The sequence below is a fragment of the Plectropomus leopardus genome, chromosome 24 (assembly GCF_026936395.1).
Source record: "Plectropomus leopardus strain MGB_pleo_1.0 chromosome 24, ASM2693639v1, whole genome shotgun sequence".
NCBI lineage: Eukaryota > Metazoa > Chordata > Actinopteri > Perciformes > Serranidae > Plectropomus > Plectropomus leopardus.
This window is the reverse complement of record NC_142199.1, coordinates 14,150,001-14,168,498: the sequence shown is the minus strand read 5'-3', so window position 1 is coordinate 14,168,498 and position 18,498 is coordinate 14,150,001. Positions and strand designations below refer to the sequence as shown.

The following is an 18,498-nucleotide window of genomic DNA, read 5'->3' as shown; positions in this document are numbered from 1 at the left end:
TTGGTCCCGCCCCTTCAGAGCACGAGCCTCACTATGGCAACAGCTGTGTTTGAGAACGGGGTCCTCTCCCTCAGCAGGAGCATAAACGAAATGTTTTTTCCACGAATATAGACGGAAAATGGCTGTTTTATCTGAACAACAAAACACAAATAACTCTCGAAAAACTTAAGTAAGTTCTGGAGTTCCGTTTTTGAAAAGTTTTTTAAAGAAAGGGTTATAAAACTCGTTAAGAGGCTATATTAAAGTTAGCGCTAGCACCATTAAATTAAGCTAATAGTTTGCTTAACAGTAACGGAGTTAGTTTTGTTAGCTTCCTTGCTAACTGCACTTTTAGTTCGGTTTGTGACGTACAGTAATTAACTGTTAGTTAAAATTATGAAAAGGCTATCTTTTTATATCTTAATAAAAATGACGTCGAAGTCAGCTCTCTGTATCTGACATGTGTAACTTTAAGTGAATTTATGTGACGCATTTTTTTTTTTTTTTGACGTAAAGTTGAATACAGGCAGTCCAAATACAGTGCATTCACACAGTATTCACATCCCTTCACTTCTTTTTAAACTTTTTATTATGTTGTATTATGCTAAAAATCTTTTATATTATTATTTTTTCGAATTAATGTACACTCAATACACTATAGTGACAAAGCCAGGCGCATCCCAGCTCATTATGTGGGTGTTTGGACACCTTGAGTGGAGACCAGCTGTGGCCAAGTCAGCTAATTGATCGCTCAGCTGCAGGGATTTGAGACTGGGTCAAAGGTTCGTCTTTAAACAGGACACAACCAAGACAATGCACGAGTCGCTCAGGGGCACTGAGGAAAACTCTGTGTATGTCCATGAGTGGCCCAGGCGTGCCAACCCTTCCCCTCATACCCTCAAGCCTCAAGGCTGCCAAAGGTCTCCCAGAAACCTACTGAGTTAAGGCTCTGAATACTTACCTTAATGTGATGTTTCAGTTGTTTCTAAATTTGCACAAGAAAGCCCAAATGAACAAAAAAAATCTAGAATTCTGTTTTTGCTGTGTCATTATGGGGTGAACACTGATGAGGGAAAGTAAATAAAACAATTTTAGCACGAGGCTTCAACATTATAAAATGTGTCTGAATGCACTGTATTAACCCTGTGAAACCTGAGCAAATTGGCTTGGCTTTTTTTTTCTTCTCAAAATCATGGGAAGAAGGCAATGAGCAACACAGGAAAAAAATGACCCAAACACCAGCAAGAAATTATTAAAACATACAACAACAAAAAACAAAAAACTGGAAAAAATTTAAAAAGTAAGAAAAAAAAGAAAAACATTGAAATGACATGGTAAAACTGCTTGAAATTATAAGAATTATTTAACATGATTTTAAATATGTAATTATGAAAATTATAAATATCGTGTTTTCCTAGCTTTTTTCCCCCTAGAGATCTTTTCCTAAAAATTTTTTAAGTAATAATCTAAATTTAAACATTTCTTGCAATTTGTGGAACATGTCTTACCAAGTTGCTCATTGCCTTTTCCCCTCCTTTTTAAAAATAAATAAATAAATAAATAAAGAATAGCAGCAATTTCCTGAAGGTTCAAAGGTTTAAATACTTGTGATAGGCATCTGAAAGCAGCACTGGAAAAATGATGTCACTCCAGGTTTCTAAGGGTTAAAGTTGTGAAGGGAACATGATGCTCCTAGTGCATATCACCAGTATAACAACCAATTTCTACACAAGTGAATTCACTGAACTACAAATTACACACATAATAACCTGCTGTCCTTCCATGTCTCTCCTCTTGTCTTCACATTATGAATTCATAGCTTTACCAACCATATATTTCCCAACGCATCGCTGTCTCCTTGTCTGTCCTCCAGCCTTCTGTCATTTCTCTCATGAGGAGCCAGAGCTGACCTTTTTGCCAGGATGGAGGTGGCCCTCTTTGCCCCGCAGACACTGTCAGAGCCCCTCAGGAGGGGGACCCCTCTGCCTCTGAGCCAGCTGGTGGAGGAGAGCAGGAGCAGAGCCAACATTCCTAATCATCTACTAGAATCAAGTATATATGAAGCAGAACCTCTGAAACCCTCTGATGGGATGCATTAATGCTGTTTCTGTACTGATACCAAGTATTTAACCTCATATTAACACACTGTGAGGCTTTGATTTTCTTTATGCATGGAAAACCTCTTTGCAGGTGCATTTTCTGTCGTACAAAAAGCTCATTACATTTCACATTTTTTTTTGTCTTTTTTAGAAATCTATGCCAAACTGAAAAGCAACACTCTGATCCAAGCAGAGCCCCCTGAGCTTCACTTCAGTGGGTTTGAGCTGGGGAAGGATTACACAAAGATCCTGGTGAGGAAAATACCTTTAACATTCAATTTCACTGTAGCATTCACAGGCGATATTGGAAATCAAATTTTTTGATAGAGATTCATTTAAGAACATGTCACTTCATTTGTTGTGTTTGATAAGAAGTGGTAAAATTTTTCCATTTTTATTTGTATTTGAATAAATTAGATGACATAGGAACATTGGAATTACTGATCGCCATAGAAAAAAAGGAAGTTAAAAATACAGAAAGCTGAAAATAAAAAATAAAAAACCATGTAATATAAAAATATATGAATAATTATAATACTAGTTATCTGGCACATATATGTAAGTTCACATAATATTTTTTTAAATGGTTACATAACTTTCAGTTAATAACCAACTAATGAATTTAAATCAGAGGATGCATTAGCCAACACAGGACTCAACAACCATAAACACACAAATACACACATCAACATATGTGTATACACAAATAGTGCATGTTGTATATTTCATCCATTTTTCTCCATAAGCTGATGTTTTTCTAAGCTGGAGTACTTCTTCCTCAGCGGTGCTGAGCGCAGCATCCAGAGCTTTAAGCGGGAGATAGACCTTGGTGTCAAGGCGTCTGTTTGGGTTGTGTGGGGACAATATTGTGTCTTTTCCCATCAATGTTTGGTGAAATTGTGATGACACTGCAGTAAAGTGTCGAAATCATTTCAAAAATCCCATCCCATCTTAAATTCATCTCGTTCGGTTTCCATCCAGGATAAATTTGATGTAACTGAATGGGCACTGATTTAACCCTGTACATGTGCGATGATGTAGATGGATGTAAACACCAATAATATGGAAATGTTTTTCTCAAGTGCACATGATTGCATGAAAAGGAATAATTCTTTTCTCCCCCTTTCCCTCAGAAACTCATCAACATCTCATCTGAAGTCATGAATATTCATATCATTCCCACCCAAACCCAACACTTCCAAACAACTTATGTCAAAAAGGTATTTTTTGGTTTTCATTACAAATTGCTGACCTGAATGCAATATAAGACTCCACATGTCCATTAGTGCAATCACTGCTGCTTCTGATGACTCAACCCTCTGTTTTTAATCAAGTATCGACTCATCCCCGGGCTCGCCTTCACGCTCAAGGTCAGGTTCTGTCCTGATGAGTGGCGTTATTTCTACGACTGTGTTCGGGTTCACTGCAAGGTTAGTATCTGACAGTTTGAGCGCCACTGTGGTTTCTGTGCTTCTGTTTGGCTCAGGGTTTAATAGTGTTTGTTTTACATTTATTTTTTTTTAATTGTAAGCATTCAGTGGAAGCTGACAACTCTTTGAAACCTGAGAAAATGAATCTGACTTCGTCAGCACAGTTAAAAAAGGCATTGAGCACTGACTCTACAGGAGGTGACAAGAAAATGACCTGAGAATTAGTTTTTGAAGACAGAGAGAGAAAATGATTAAAAGTTAATAATAACAAAAAATTGAAAATGTTAGGATTTTTTTTTATTAGGTTTTCCTTTAAAGAACACTGAAAACAAACTGATACATATATGTCCACTAGACACAAAAGGAGATTAAAATAAATAAAAAAACAAATCAAAAAGCTGGGTGAAGATCCTACTTAAATGAAAGCAAAATCTTCACAAAAATGCATAATAATAATAATAATAATAATAATAATAGAATTTTATTATTATATATATATACATTTTTATTTTGATTTGATGTTTTTTTTGGGGCTAATTTTAGGTAATTTGCTTGTAAGCCATAACATATAACTCTTCCCTTTTTTTGAATCATCAAAATCAATATATATCACTATCAATATATATCTTGCACTCCAACCATTCTTGTATATACTTTAATTCCATGGTTCTGTTTCTTGCATTTTTACACTGTTACTTGTGTTACTTGTTTTGTTTTGCACTGTAAGACTCGTACTTTTTATATTTTATATTTTATATTTGTATCTTCTATTTTATCTGTTTTCTTTTTCTATATTTATGTTGCACCAACCCACCAGAACAAATTCCTCGTATTGTGTTAACTATACCTGGCAATAAATCTTTTTCTGATTCTGATTCTGAAGAAAAAGAAAATTGAGCCAATTTGCTCAGGTTTCAAAGGGTTAATCTCAAATGTTTCTCAAAGGACTTTGCAAAGACTCTCCATTACTAAAAAGACTAAGTAAAAAAAAAAACACCATGTCTCTTTTGATGACACATTCCCGTGTTTACTTTGTGACCTGTCTTATCTGTATATCCTCTCTTTCGTGTTTTTTCTCTCTCTTGTTCATTCAACCCACCCACACCTTTCCTAAGGGGGAAGAGAACCTGTTAATTCCAGTTCATGCTTATCCTGTCATCGATGACCTGCACATCCCCTCTCATATCGACCTATCAGCCGTACCACTTGGACAAAGGTGTGTGTGTGTGTGCGTGTGTCTTTGAATCTTTGATGGAGTGCTTTTTGACCTCCCATCTGCCCGAGAGCTTGCCTGTCTCTTTGTATTCTTCTATACAGCCGACCATGCTTCCATTCACCTGTTGGTGTCAAATAAAAAGCAAATTTCTCATCTCTGCGTTTTTCCACCTGTCTGTAGTGTTTGCCGTGCTATTCCTCTGAGATGCAGCTGCCCCATTGACTTTGAGTTTCAGGTGGATGTCATTCAGCCCCACGAGGCCTTCTCCATCCATCCACTTACAGGTATGGATCACTGGAATATTTAATTTGACATCTACCTGCCTTTTTATTGCAGTACACACAACTTCTACTGCATATTTAGTGTATTTTAGAGGTAACTTATCTTTATTTACTGTGGTTCGTTTCAGAATTTGCCTTTAAGTTAAAACGGATAAATAAAGTTGATTTTCCATTGATAGATCTCATTAAGTCTCAACAATCAGGAGAGCAGGTGCTGTGTTTCCTCAGAAACTAGCACCGCTGTTGTGTATTAAACAAGTCACGGCCAAGATGAAGGATGCCTCCCGTTTCCACACACTGACACTAAGCAGTATTCATGGTCTGGGAAGCATCATAACACATGGCGGAACCAAGCACTTAGGATGTGAGTTACAGCTGCGGTTTTAACTGCAGTGCAAACCTGGAATGAGAAGAAGAGATTCAAACTGGAAAATGCATTTCCTGCGGAACATGAGTGTGGATGCTTAAAGCTGAAATTAATTCAAAACCGTGGCTGAAAATAGACAACTATATTACAAATTGCCAGAAATACCTGAAAAACTGGCAAAAATGAAAGCCGAACGGCTTTAAACTTGAAGTAGCTACAAGTGAAACTGCAAGAGTGTCAAAGGAAGAAGTTGATGTTAACTGAGAAAGTTAAAAAGAAAAATGTTTTAAAGCTTAAGGCATAAAATGGGGGGGCATAAATGTTCTTGGATCCCATAACATTTGACACTTGAATGGTTTCTGTAGCTGAAAGTATGCAATGGTAGTAATCGATCAAAAAGAGTACACATAAGTACTACTAGTAGAAATAGTACCAGTAGTAGTAGTAGTAGTTATAGTATTGGTAATTGAAGAAATAGCAGTACTTCTATTTCTACTAGGTGTAGTAGTAGTAGCATTATGTTAGAATATAAATCAAGGTTACTACGCTGCTTTTATTTTATTTTGTTGTGCAGCTACTTCTTGTGAACATGACGTGAGCGCCGTACTGCTCCCTGCATCGTGAAAATGAGAAAAAACTGATCAAACAGTAAAACACACCAGCAAAATCAAACAGTAAAACTAAGCAGCGCAGATCAAATAAAAATCACGACTTAACTGGAATGCAAGATCAATTCTTGCCGGCTGCCATTGTTTCACACGTACAAGTTCACATTACGTCACCCACCAGCTGGAGCGTTTATTGGTCAGGTTTTCTACCTTGTGAGCAAAAACATCCCTTTTTCATTTTTCTCTCATCATGTGGCACCAGTTTCAAAAGTATTTGCATTTTTCTACTGCAATGACATCCTATTTTTTTTTAAAAGACTGTCTCTCCAGCAGTGAAATACTTTGTTAAACTGTTCCAGCTCTTTATCTATTACTTTAAGCTAACTATAGTATATTAAACTGCCTTGCTAATTGCCTTGCTGCCTTGCTGTTGACGCTCAGTGTCAACAGGCGGTGTTCAGGTGTAACATCTGGTGGCATTGCTTTCTGTGCGTTCAGCAAATTGTCAGTGACTAGCTGGTATAGTACTGCAGAGGAAGTCTCCTTGGTGGCGAATCACTGACCGAGGCAAACCAAATACATACGCAAACATACATTAATCCCTGATGTTGTCTCCTGTCTTTGCCAGGTGTGATACCAGCCAGCGGTGAAAAGGAGATCACTGTGACCTTTAGTCCTTACCAATATGAGACTTCTCAGGTCACCATCCAGCTGATCATCTCCCAGTTCAACACCAAACCCTACCTGTGCACCATCACTGGGAGCTGCGCCCCTCATCTGGCCCTCAGGTAATTAGACTAGTTAAGGAATTAAAAACTGCATCAAATCCAGATGAATTAAAAAATATATATATATATATATATATATATATGTGTGTCAGGGGGAGAGGTCAAGAGGCCAGAGGTTTATACAGACAGACCCCCTTCTCAACCTGAAAAAAGAAAAATGAAGAAAAAAACAAACAAACCGAAACCCCTTAATAAGTTTGATAGAAAAAACAATCGAAGATATATGACAACAAAGAGCAGAAAAAGTAACCAATCAGCCAATCAGTGAACATTAATACAATAAAAACAAAGAAGTACACAGAGCACAATATAAAGTGTAAAAAAGCATACATATATATGTGTGTGTGTATATATATATATATATATATATATATATATATATATATATATATATATATATGTATATATCTGAGAGACTACTACTGGTGTTATATGAATGAATCTGTGAATTAAACATAAAGAAATTGCGAAAGGATGATGGAAAGGTAAAAACATTTATTTATATATAAACACATATCTGATAAATATTTATGTCATATACAGACATCCTGATATTTATGTCATGTAATACTCCTCACTGCTAAAAATCTGTCTTCCTTTTAGTTTCACCACCGTCCATCGGACCATCTGCACGGTGCTTTACTTTAGTCTCCATTAGCAACAAAACATGATCGTATAAAATAACCAGAGCCTTTCTGTTCTCCTCTTGCTGTTCAGTTATGATGACAGCTCTCAGGTTGAATGTGCAAATTACCAAACAAGGTGATCCATTTTGGGGAACAAACATGCACCAAATTGCATTCAGAGAAAATGGGCTTCTGTGTTGATTAGAAGTCCCCATAGTTTTTTCAGCCAGTATGAAGCCTAATGTCTGACTCTGTTCCCATGAGAAAGAGGGTGCTATCCATCACACAGCAGCAGCTCCATCCAGCGCACTGTCTTGGCGTTATCTCGGCCGAAAGTTAATAATTCATGAAAATAGCTTGGTAGCTGCTGGTGCAGTAATATCAAGATGGATATGCCTCCCGATGGATGTTTAGCATATAAAACATTCCCCCTCTGTTTGTTGTTCCCCGCAGTGGAACCAAATAAAAGATGAGATATGTGCAATTGAAAGATTAAGGAATATTTGCAAGAGCCAGTGTTTCCAGCTAAAACCAACGCCAGGTGCCTGCTGGTTGCTTAGTGTCCCCTGCTGGACTTATCAGACGCACATAAAGGTTATTCTTAAAATAAACAGATGGTGACTATTTTAATATCTTTGCGTCTTTGTCAAATTTTCCATCAATCTAATCAATTTAATGCCTTGCAATAAAACCTTAAATAAACCTAGTAAATCATAGTGACGCTTGTAATGTTCAGCTCTTGTCGACACTGTGTCAGAGACGTGTTGAGTAGTGTTGGAATGTAACAAAGTACATTTACTGAAGTACTGTACTAAAGTATAAAACCTGAGGTACTTGTGCTTTACTTAAGTATTTTCTTTTCATGCTACATTGTACTTTTACTCCACTACATTTCAGAGTAAAATATTGTATCTTTTACTGCTACATTTATCTGAACGCTTTAGGAACTTTACAGAGTAAGATTTCTGCATAAAAACATGAAGAGTTTATAAAATATGACGTTTTGTAATAAATTAAATGACCATATAGTTTATGCAAGTTCAGCTGCAAAGATTAGTCGAGTAATCAATCAGTTGATTAACAGAAAATTAATTACCAACTCTTTTGATAAACATTTAAGTATTTTTTGAATTTATTCATTTATTTTATTTGTTGGTATATTTTTGAGTTTAGGAGTGTTTTTCTTTCTATTTTTTATGTCAGGTTTTGGGGATTTATTTTTCTTTCATTAAATAATTTTGAGTTTTAGGGTGTTGTTCTGTTTTTCAAAAATTTAATTTTGGGTGTTTTTTGTTGGGGGGGTTGTTTTTATACTTTAAAAAAACATTTTGAGTTTTTTGGGTGTGGGATTTTTTTTTCTAAGAATTTTCTGCGTTGGTATTTTTACTCCCATACTTACCGCACATTTGCCTTTTAATGCTTTTACTTAAGTAACATTTTCAGTGCAGAACTTTTACTTTACTTTACTTGTAACAGAGTATTTTTACAATGTGGTATTAGTACTTTTACTTCAGTAAAGGATCTGGTGTTGAGTCAAAAATGTGATTATTAAAAGCTATGGTTAGAGATGCTAATAATTCTATATTAAGATGTCTTTCAATTATTGTCCACCCCCATCTGCATACATAAAAATTTGACAGCCTTTGAAATGTAAAAATAATGAAAATTCAGTGTGGCTTCTGACCTCATTGTTCAGCCTCCCTGCCGCCCCCACACCCTTCAAGTCCAAAACATGTACAGTGGTGACCATATATCATTGTCTCAACACCCAATTTCGAGCCATTCTCTCTCTGCTATGAGAACTGATCCTGGACCTCTACACAAAAATGAACCAATTACTGCGCCCGCCACCTCCTCCCCACTGCTTCAGTTTTAACATCCACTGTTTGTTTGTTCAGATTTTTCTACCAGCGACCTGAAATTAATCACAAAAATGTCACTTACAGTCAAATTAGCGCTTTATGCTGAAGAATCTATTTTGGCCCTTATGAATGTGTGCAGTTCTGCCATCATTAAAGCAAGTTTTACTCTGTAAGGTGTACTTTTATGTGCATATTTTTCTGCATTATAGCGAGCTGGGAAGAAAGTCAGGTCATGGAGATGCAGTGACTGCAGAGTATAAAGGACCCTCACCTCCCACCCACGCACCGCCTCCAAGTAAAACCAAATACAGACCAACCAAGGAGGCTGACAAATCAAAGGTAGTGTGTGTGATTCAGTAACAGGGTAAGACTTTTTTCCTATTAACTTATGTGTCAAAAGGAAGGAGATTAAGAGGTTAATGAATTCATTCTTATGCTGAAAATAGTTCTGAGAGGCTCTCTCGCTCCAAAAAAGTAAAGGTCTTTGTGTAGGTGTGATGTAAGATGTGCTCAATTAATTTTCACTTTCCATTTTTGATGAATTAGTTAAGAGGAGAAAGAACCTAATTTTCTTTTAACAGCTTTTTTTTGTAGTACATGTCTTTTGCCCCCAATCTTACATGTGTTTCATTTGGGAACATTTTTAGTTTTGGTTCCACATTTGTCTTTGCTTTTGGTATCATCTATCAAATAATTGATACTTGGAGCACAACCGTCCATTCTCGCTTTCTTTCCTTCAAATTTCTTGCTTTTGTATCCTTACCTGTCCCCTAGACTTTGGGAGATATTTCTAGTGTCCAGCCTGGACTGAAGCCTCTGATAGATGTCTTCACCCCTGCAGGCGTGGCAAAGATGCTCATCAAAGACACAGACAAACTCAGCTCTAAAGACCTGAAGAAAGGTAGATGCCAACAAGTGATTTTACTATTTCATTGTTTTGTGTGTTTGTGTCCTATGAATTAATGTTGTATTAGTGCCCCGTTATTTTCTCCTTTACACAGCATCTCTTCTATCACGCTGCCATAAAGTAAATTGAATTTCATATTATACATTAAACATATTATGTCTCTGGTTTGTCATTTTGCCGGTATCTTCTTCTCTTCAGCCCTATCCTGTGGCAGCACGGCTGGTCAGCAAAACAGGCAGATGAAGGAGGCCCTCTTCATGAAAAAGGTCCAACAAAATATGACGGAGGAGCAAGCCAACCATGTCACATGGTAAGTTAAACTAAAATCTAACATTTTCATGGAAAAGTCCAGTTTGTAGGATTGAGAAGTGATGAGGTCGCAGAACTAAAACGTCTCCCATGTACCAAATGTGTTGGAGAGCTCAAAAATGTCCTATTTAGAGTCAGTGTTTGATTTGTCCATTTTGGGCAACTGTAGAAACATGGTGGACTCCCTGGAAGGGGACCAGTTTTGTATGTAGATATAAACGGCTCATTCTGTGGTAATGGAAACACGATTTAGGGTCTCAGGTGATTATGAACTGATGAAAACATAGTTTTAGTTAAACTGTTATACACGATTTATGCCAATAGATGCTCCTTAATCCTGTGAATGACTGAATTGTTGTATTTGTGTTTTCTTGTACACTAACCAATGCTAAAACCCAAATTAAAAGCATATCAAGCACCACGTTTCTCACAAGCTTGATAGAAACTATCAGTGATTGTTTTTGCCCAATGTTGAAGACATTTTGTGGAGGAAATAGTCATTGACAAAAATAATGTATTGAAAACCTTACTTAAAAGGTTAAAGTTTTCCCACACTACAACAGAAATTCAAAAGTATTTGTAATTATATTAATTATATTCATGCATCCACAACTGGAAAGGCGTAGTAGGAGTTCAAATCATGAAGTAGAGTATATTAAGAGGAAACTAACAGGTACACAAAAGAAGATTTGTATTGTAATGAGTTTACCCTCATAAAAGGTTATCTTGCTTGCTAATATTTTCACATTTTTTTCCAGTAAATTGTTTTTTTTTTTCAAGATGACAACTTAATTAAAAATCTATATATTTCATTCAGGCAAGAACATCTCGGTAAGGACCCAGTGTCGGAGCGCAGCAGGAGGCAGACAGCAGAGGAGAGAGAGATCACACTGCATGAGTACATGGTAAGAGTCTGCCTATTGATATTCGCTACGCAGAGCAGTTTTGGAAGTCTGACACTGTCACCCCAACACCCTTATTCCATTATTATTATTATTATTATTAGTCTATGCCTGACTTCAGTTTGGGGGTAATCAGGCTCTGAGTTTGGGAACCACAACTTGAATCCTGTTTTTTGAGCCTTTATTTGTTTACATCTTTGCAAACAGGGTGTCCCAGGAATGAGTCCTAAATCCGTGAAATGAGTTTCTGTGTCAGCACTCGCACGTTTTCTGAATTGATTTTGGTTAGATGTCTGAAATACGGTCTAACACAAGCTTAAGAGACGTACATGTTTTGTTCTTCGACACAAAAAACGTCAATAAATATCCTACTTGCCAACTTTAAAGCCGTTGCTAAGTGGCTAAATGTGACAACAGAACGTCATCGAGCCGAACCTCGCCAAACACGGCTTGTTGTGGTGGCGACGCTAAAACATGTGGCCATAGTATTGTTCATTTATTGGTTAGTTTTAGTCTAGCATTAGCTTTTTACTTACCTTGCACCTGTCTGCACTTTTGATATTTTCAATGGAGATTTTTATTTTAAAATTTCTAGATCATTCATTTTTTTTCCCTTTTTATCTTATCTCTTAACTCTTTTATTGTAAATATGTATCCTTAATCATGTTTTTTATTTATTTCTCTGTAAAGCACTTTGAATTGCCCTGTTTTGCGAAATGTGTAATATAAATGAAGCTGCCTTGCTTTGCCTACTTCTGGCAATTTAGGCATCAACAGTCCTGAAAGTGGTGTTCATTTATAAAGATTATCTTGCTGAACAAAACATGCAAGTCCCATAACTTCTGCATCCGCCTTCAGAAAAACTTCATCCCTGCGGTCCTCTGACTCTGTTGGCACCAGTGAAAGTATTCCGAATTAGAAGTCACCTCTTCCTGTTTGCATTGTACATACTACCAAGTCATTATTTTGATACAGACGAAACCCATAAGTTGTGCTCTTACGTGCTAAACTGTTCCCCTATGACTGACTTCTGGTCCTTGAGGGTCTGCATTCATTAACCCCTTGAAACCTGTGCAAGTTTGTTTGATTTCTTTCGAAAACATGGGGAGAAGGCAACAAGCAACTTAACAAAACATGGATCACAATTTTACCAAAAATTACTAAAAAGAATTTCAAAAAAATGACCTGATAAAGAAAAAAAAGTACAAAAAAAAAAAACAAAAATGAAAAGTGAAGGACCTTAAAAAGTGCTGAATTTAAAAAATGTACATGTGTCTTTATTTAATATGTTTTTATTATTTCTTTCTCTATATTTTAAATATATATATATTTTTTTACATTTTGAGGAGATAATTTTCTTATAAAACACATTTTTAGGTCATTTTGTTGTCAACTTTTACTAATGTCTTGTCCCCCCACACACCATCTGGAAAGAAAGCAAACAGAATTGCTCAGGTTTCAGTGGGTCACATCGCTTGTGGAAGGTGTCTGAACGCAGCACAAGAAAACTGATGTCCATACAGAAGTCACAGGATTAAGAAATACAGTTGGAGGACGCCAAAACCTTGCAAGACCCTCAAGCATCAGAACCGAGGACTGGTTTTAAATTGCACATCAATCTGTGCATATTAAATGTTGTTTGTCTATAATTATTGTTACTAGTAGATCAGATATTTCTGTGTTTGCTACAGTGGACCTTTTTACATCAGGCATTTAAGTTTGTTTTCCTTTTTCAACATGACATTTAGCAGATGTGTCGGCAGCTAATCACTTTTGCCAGACACCACATGCATACCGATGTCATAACATGGTTCAGTTGTAGCATTATGAGATCCACACTTTGATTTTCACCCCTTCATGCTGCCTCTGTGACTGATGTTATTGAGTCTCAGCCAGAGTAACATCAGGTTTGAAATATGTGTCTGTGTGTGTGTGTTTTTTTTTTAGAAAAGTTATTTGAAGAGTTGACAGAACTCTCACAGACACTTAACAGCACTTCCTCCCCCGTCTCCTCTCCACCTGTTTATAATGCACACACACAGACGCGTCCTCTGCCATACACTCTGCGTTTACAGCCTCATATCACCTCACTTTGGTGTTTTATGGGAACCCTGTTGTTTATATGATAGGAAGAGCTAGTGTCTTCCTTTATATGTCCTCTTTGGGATTTTGACTGAAGGCCAGAACTTTAATAACTGAACAGAGGAGCCGTCCTCCTGTGTTTGCATTACAGCGATGGTTTACAGCTGTGTGACATTATCACTCCATCACGCTGTGTTGCTTAAGAGTGATTTAGTTGCTAGGCCAAGGATGGGGACAGTGACATTAAGTCTTTAAGACTTTTTCTTTTGTCAAATCAATTGTCAAATAATTCTGTGAGACCTTGATGTATATATCATCCCTATAAACAAATGACACCGTGCTCCTGAGGATTAGTAGTCATGGTTGCTTTTGTTTTGCACAATTAAGACATCCAGACTGTTGCCTCTTCAGTCAAACAATTTCGAGACGTTTTTACTATAAAGGATAAACATGTTGGATTTTTTTTCCATTGGCCTTGCAACATCTTTCATTGCCAGAACTTGCAGGGGTTTAGCAAAAATCAAAGAAACATCATCTACTTTTTGCCTTTGTGCTGTATTTACGGGGCGTGGCATCATCCCCGCACTTTTTTAGGGTAGTTCTGGACTCTTCCACTTTTTACAGTTAAAAAAATGTGTATCAAAAAAGTTAAAGACTTTGGAAAAGTGTTTGTGCTTTAAATGTTGTAGAAATTCACAAAGAGAATGAAGAATAGGGAAATGCAAATAAGTTGAAAACTATAAAGAATCTCAAAAATCTATATAAAATCTTTGAAAGTGGAAACAGTATCTAATACAGTGGGATTAAGAGTATCTGAAACATTAACTTGATGTTTATATGCAGAAAATACTTCAGTTATTGGCCCTTTTCCCATTCCTAGCATTCCTAGCAGCTAATGATTAATGAAAATGCCTCGAATATTCCTGTTTACACACAGCCGTTTATACTTTGATTAACTTACTCTGTCATGTTATTTATTAAGTCAAATGTAAAAAAAGTGAAATGGCTGGAGCCAAGGTTGGAATTGCTTCTAAAACACAGATAATACCGGCATATGCCGGATTTGGAATATTGAAGCGAAATATGCTGTTTTCATGACCCATATCATATTCAGAATAGTGTCATGTTTGGAGTAATAGTGCAAAGTTTCCTAATCAATGTGCCAACATACGACACGTCATGTTACCTTAAATAAAAATAACCCTGTATTTATTTATCTTTTAAAGATGTCTGTGTAAAATTTCTGCCTATGACCACTTTGTATTTAAAAGGCTCTTGTTTTATGATAAATACATATTTGGACATTCATATTAATTTGAGGTATCAGGGCAGGTATCAGGCCACTATTACTGCAAATTTGAACTAAATCCAAGAAATAAGTGAATAATTGTATATGGTTAAGTAGAACCCTCACTATCTCCGGGGTGGCTTTTATCAATTTCATTTCATATAAAATATTTTTTGTTACAACCATCATAAAGGTGACATATTACTTAATATTATAAAAAGATAATGTTATTGTGTATTGTTCTACCTCAGGTGTGGGTATCTGAAGAAATACAACCCCCCATTTCATCATGCTCACTGACTTTTATATGGTAGGTCAAAATGGGGGACGGAAGGCACAAGGAAGACTTTGCTGCTGGACTACCTAAACTTCCCTGCAGACGAGTGCTTTGTGAAGCAGGACAGGTAAAAATACTGTGGTGTGTTTACTAATCTCCCAGTTAGACTCAGAAGATTCACATTTCTTCTAGCTTCTGAGAAAGTTTCATGTCAACTCTTCACACCCAAATCTGAAACTGACATAAGTCAGCTGCAAAGTTTAAGCTCAATCATGTTTAGTTAATGCTTAAATGGTCCATATTTTGTCTTAGTGAATGTATGTTGAGTCTGTACAAAGTCATAACACATCTGAATGATTCATTCTTTTATTCGTTATTGGAAAAAAAGATTGCAGTGGTGTTAAATTAAATGAAGTTGCTGCTGTCTTTTGTCTTTTAAATAGCTGAGCGACCTCGTAAAATTTCACTTTATGTTCCTTTTCATATGCACTGAATGTAACAATGCTAAATGAGCATATGAAAGTCGGCAATAAATGTCTTTCAAACCTTTCCCAGGCCCATGAGGGAGCCCCATCCTTCCAGTTTTACACCAGTTTCCAGTGGGAGTTGAGACAAAGAGCCCTCACACTGTTCCAGCAGGCAGCACGCAAGGTACACGCATCCAAGTGCTGTACAGGCACTGAGGTACATGTACATGCATATGCTGAGATGCATGAATACATCACACGTTCTTCCCTCAGGAGAGGGCCAGTGTCCCCGCGCCCCTGTCCCTTTTGCTCAGCCATGTGGAAATTCCTCACATTGAATGTATAAAATCTTTACAGTCGATTTTTTCCGGGTACACTGAGTGCATTCCAGTAAAAGCAATCTGATATGGCCCCTAAAAGCCACAGGAGGGACATGTTTCTCTTTGCTCAGTGGCAAGTAAAATAACAGTCATTATTCTTGTGGAAAAGTTACAAAAACTTTAATTTGTTCTTTGTGTGTAACCGTGTCCATATGTGTGCTCCTGAGATTTAAAGAGGCAGATACGAATGACCTGAAACACCCGTATACTCTCCCTTCCAGATGGTGATCCGATGTCGCATGAACCGCAGACTGACCTGTTTGAAGACACTGTTCGAAGACAGTATGAAGAACTTGCCCCTGGCAAAGAGAGGTTTTGATTATCCTATAATCTCCTCATTCAGAAGTAATCTCATTATGCCATGTCAGTGAAGCATGCTTTAATTGAATTTATTCCTAGAGGTAAAACTGAAATCCCCTCTGGTTATGATGAGCTTCTTAGGACATGCATGCGTGCCTCAGGGACCGGGCTACTTATGCATTTATTCATACATCGAATGTTGCAACATTTCTTACTGACCTGAACTAATAATGATCTGCAGAGGTTTTCATCATGAACTGTCCCACCTTTTTCAGCTGAAGAGACGAGCTGTGATCTGAAGATTTTGCCAGACAAAGTCGTTCCGTTTGCTTTCCCCGTCTTCTCTGATGAAGACGACCCACTGGTGAGTACATTATGCACCTGGCTTACAAGTTGTTTGAAATATACTTAAAGACTGCAATCAGCAGCCTGTCGACACAACAGCTTAACCACTTCTCTACAAATCACTTTGTCTTCTTAAAATCTATTGAAATAAAATCCTAAAAGGGTTCCGACATACGGAAGGTGAGACACCACTGAGAAGTGAGCGCTGCCAATAGTGCTGGACATGAAACAATTTTCATTCATTATTTCCCCTGAAAGATGTCTTTGATCTAACCGTGGAATCTAAAAGGAGGCTCAGTTTCCCGCCCTTTGATTAAATCTCATTTTCCCGATACCCCGCAGAGAACAGGCCTCAGTGTTCAATTGAACAAATAATGCCATTTGTCTCCTTGATTTTTCCAGGCTCGCAGTAATTTGGTCCCGGTGGCTGTGGATCCCATTGATTTGACTGTGACAACACATGTTCCTTTCTTCAAGCTGCAAGTAGGTATTTACTGCAGCACGCGGTCATCTGAACATCACGCTTATAAATAAACATACGTGCACCTGTGTCCATTGGTATCAACAGTATATTGATATATAGATGTTATATGGATTACAGAGGCCATTTTTCTGTCGACTTATTACTTTTGATATTTTAATTACAGAAACATTAACTTAAAAGAACAGTTTACCCCAAATTAAAACGACATATTTTCCCTCTTACCTGTACTGCCATTTATAAATCTCGATTGTTTTGGTGTGAGTTTGCGAGTGTTGGAGATTTTAGCCATAGGGACATCTGCCTTCTCTTAAGCCCAGTTCAGACTAAAGATTTACGACAAGATGAGTCGAAATAAGCAACTAAGGTTGCAGCGATACACTGGTTTTAAGGTATCCCTTGATATGAAAGTTGACAGTTATCATACCATGTACATTTGCTTATCTTCAGCATTGGAAAAAATGTAACTAAATGGAGAATTTCAATTTCTTTTAGTTATTTTCAAAAGGGAAACTTTTTACACACATTCCCATTTAAAAAAATGGCTAAAAATCTCAAATATTTGTTCAATTAAAACTAACCCTTCGGTTTTCATTCTATTAAGGGTCATTTGTGAAACCGCAGTATTTTCTGTGAGATGGTTAAAGCAACTATACGAGCTGGTATATTGTCTATTCTAGTCAAGACTTCTGGATTTTTTCAGGCTTTTTGTAGCAGAATATAATTTGTAGCTTCATAAAAAAAACAAAAACAAAGCAGCCTGAGCAATGTGTGTGTTACATATGCGCACATACAGCGGCAGCATCAGCAGCGTCTCACCGCTCAACACAGACTCACCTAGAGGACGGATACCAGCAAACCTGTCAGCCGCAGAGATGTAAATGATGTCAATGAGACGGGCTCAGCGGGGACGGAGCGCTGTTGTCATAAAATGCCACAGCAAGCAAACACAGCGTCTGCGGACAGTTCACAGACTTGGCCAGCAGACTTTACTAGCAGCCAGTTGGCTGCTGAAACAGGTGACGTTCTAAAACCAGGTGCTGGCAATTTGACAAGCTCAGTTTCAGGTGACACCATTAGCCGGCTTGAGTTGATTTAAGATTAGTGAGTCCACTATCTACATCTACTGCTAGATTACCTAGAATCACTAAACTGGCTAAATTTTCAGCTCAGCAGAGAAGAACACAATCATCTGGTGCTTTCACAAGCACGAGTCTCTCGTCCATCAGTAGGTGCACGCTCCCTTCTGCCAGGTGATACGGCTGTCCGGTGTAGTTCAGTAGGAAGAAAATATATGAATCTGAGGATTATCTTGAGTAATTGGGTCATGATTTCAAGAAAGAACACTCTGTAACATACACCAAAACAATCTAGATTAATAAATAGCGTATCACATTTTATACTTGTGACCTCATATTTTAGAGTCTTGCTTTACAATTAGTTTTGCTAAAATCTGTTTAAGTTTTTTCCACACTGTTCTGCAGAACAAAATTGTAGAGATGGA

At 37.2% G+C, this 18,498-nt stretch overlaps 1 protein-coding gene across 4 annotated transcripts in view; it reads left to right on the top strand.

Moving 5' to 3' along the window:
• Positions 1-18,498, top strand: part of cfap221 (cilia and flagella associated protein 221) — a 32,352-nt gene that overhangs the window by 5,423 nt on the left and 8,431 nt on the right. Inside the window, exons 1-17 of one of the 4 annotated variants that reach the window (XM_042513267.2) lie at positions 29-169; positions 1,853-2,031; positions 2,230-2,330; positions 3,212-3,298; positions 3,413-3,508; positions 4,624-4,724; positions 4,905-5,008; positions 6,609-6,768; positions 9,466-9,595; positions 10,031-10,157; positions 10,362-10,473; positions 11,290-11,377; positions 15,059-15,148; positions 15,577-15,705; positions 16,090-16,180; positions 16,444-16,532; positions 16,916-16,996. In XM_042513267.2, the coding sequence (XP_042369201.2) occupies positions 1,902-2,031; positions 2,230-2,330; positions 3,212-3,298; positions 3,413-3,508; positions 4,624-4,724; positions 4,905-5,008; positions 6,609-6,768; positions 9,466-9,595; positions 10,031-10,157; positions 10,362-10,473; positions 11,290-11,377; positions 15,059-15,148; positions 15,577-15,705; positions 16,090-16,180; positions 16,444-16,532; positions 16,916-16,996 (1,716 nt within the window). In that variant the 5' untranslated portion in view covers positions 29-169; positions 1,853-1,901. Of the gene's footprint in view, positions 1-28; positions 170-784; positions 900-1,798; positions 2,032-2,229; positions 2,331-3,211; positions 3,299-3,412; positions 3,509-4,623; positions 4,725-4,904; positions 5,009-6,608; positions 6,769-9,465; positions 9,596-10,030; positions 10,158-10,361; positions 10,474-11,289; positions 11,378-15,058; positions 15,149-15,576; positions 15,706-16,089; positions 16,181-16,443; positions 16,533-16,915; positions 16,997-18,498 lie in introns of those variants that run through there. The other 3 variants (XM_088074815.1, XM_088074816.1, XM_042513268.2) reach the window with 3 other exon arrangements.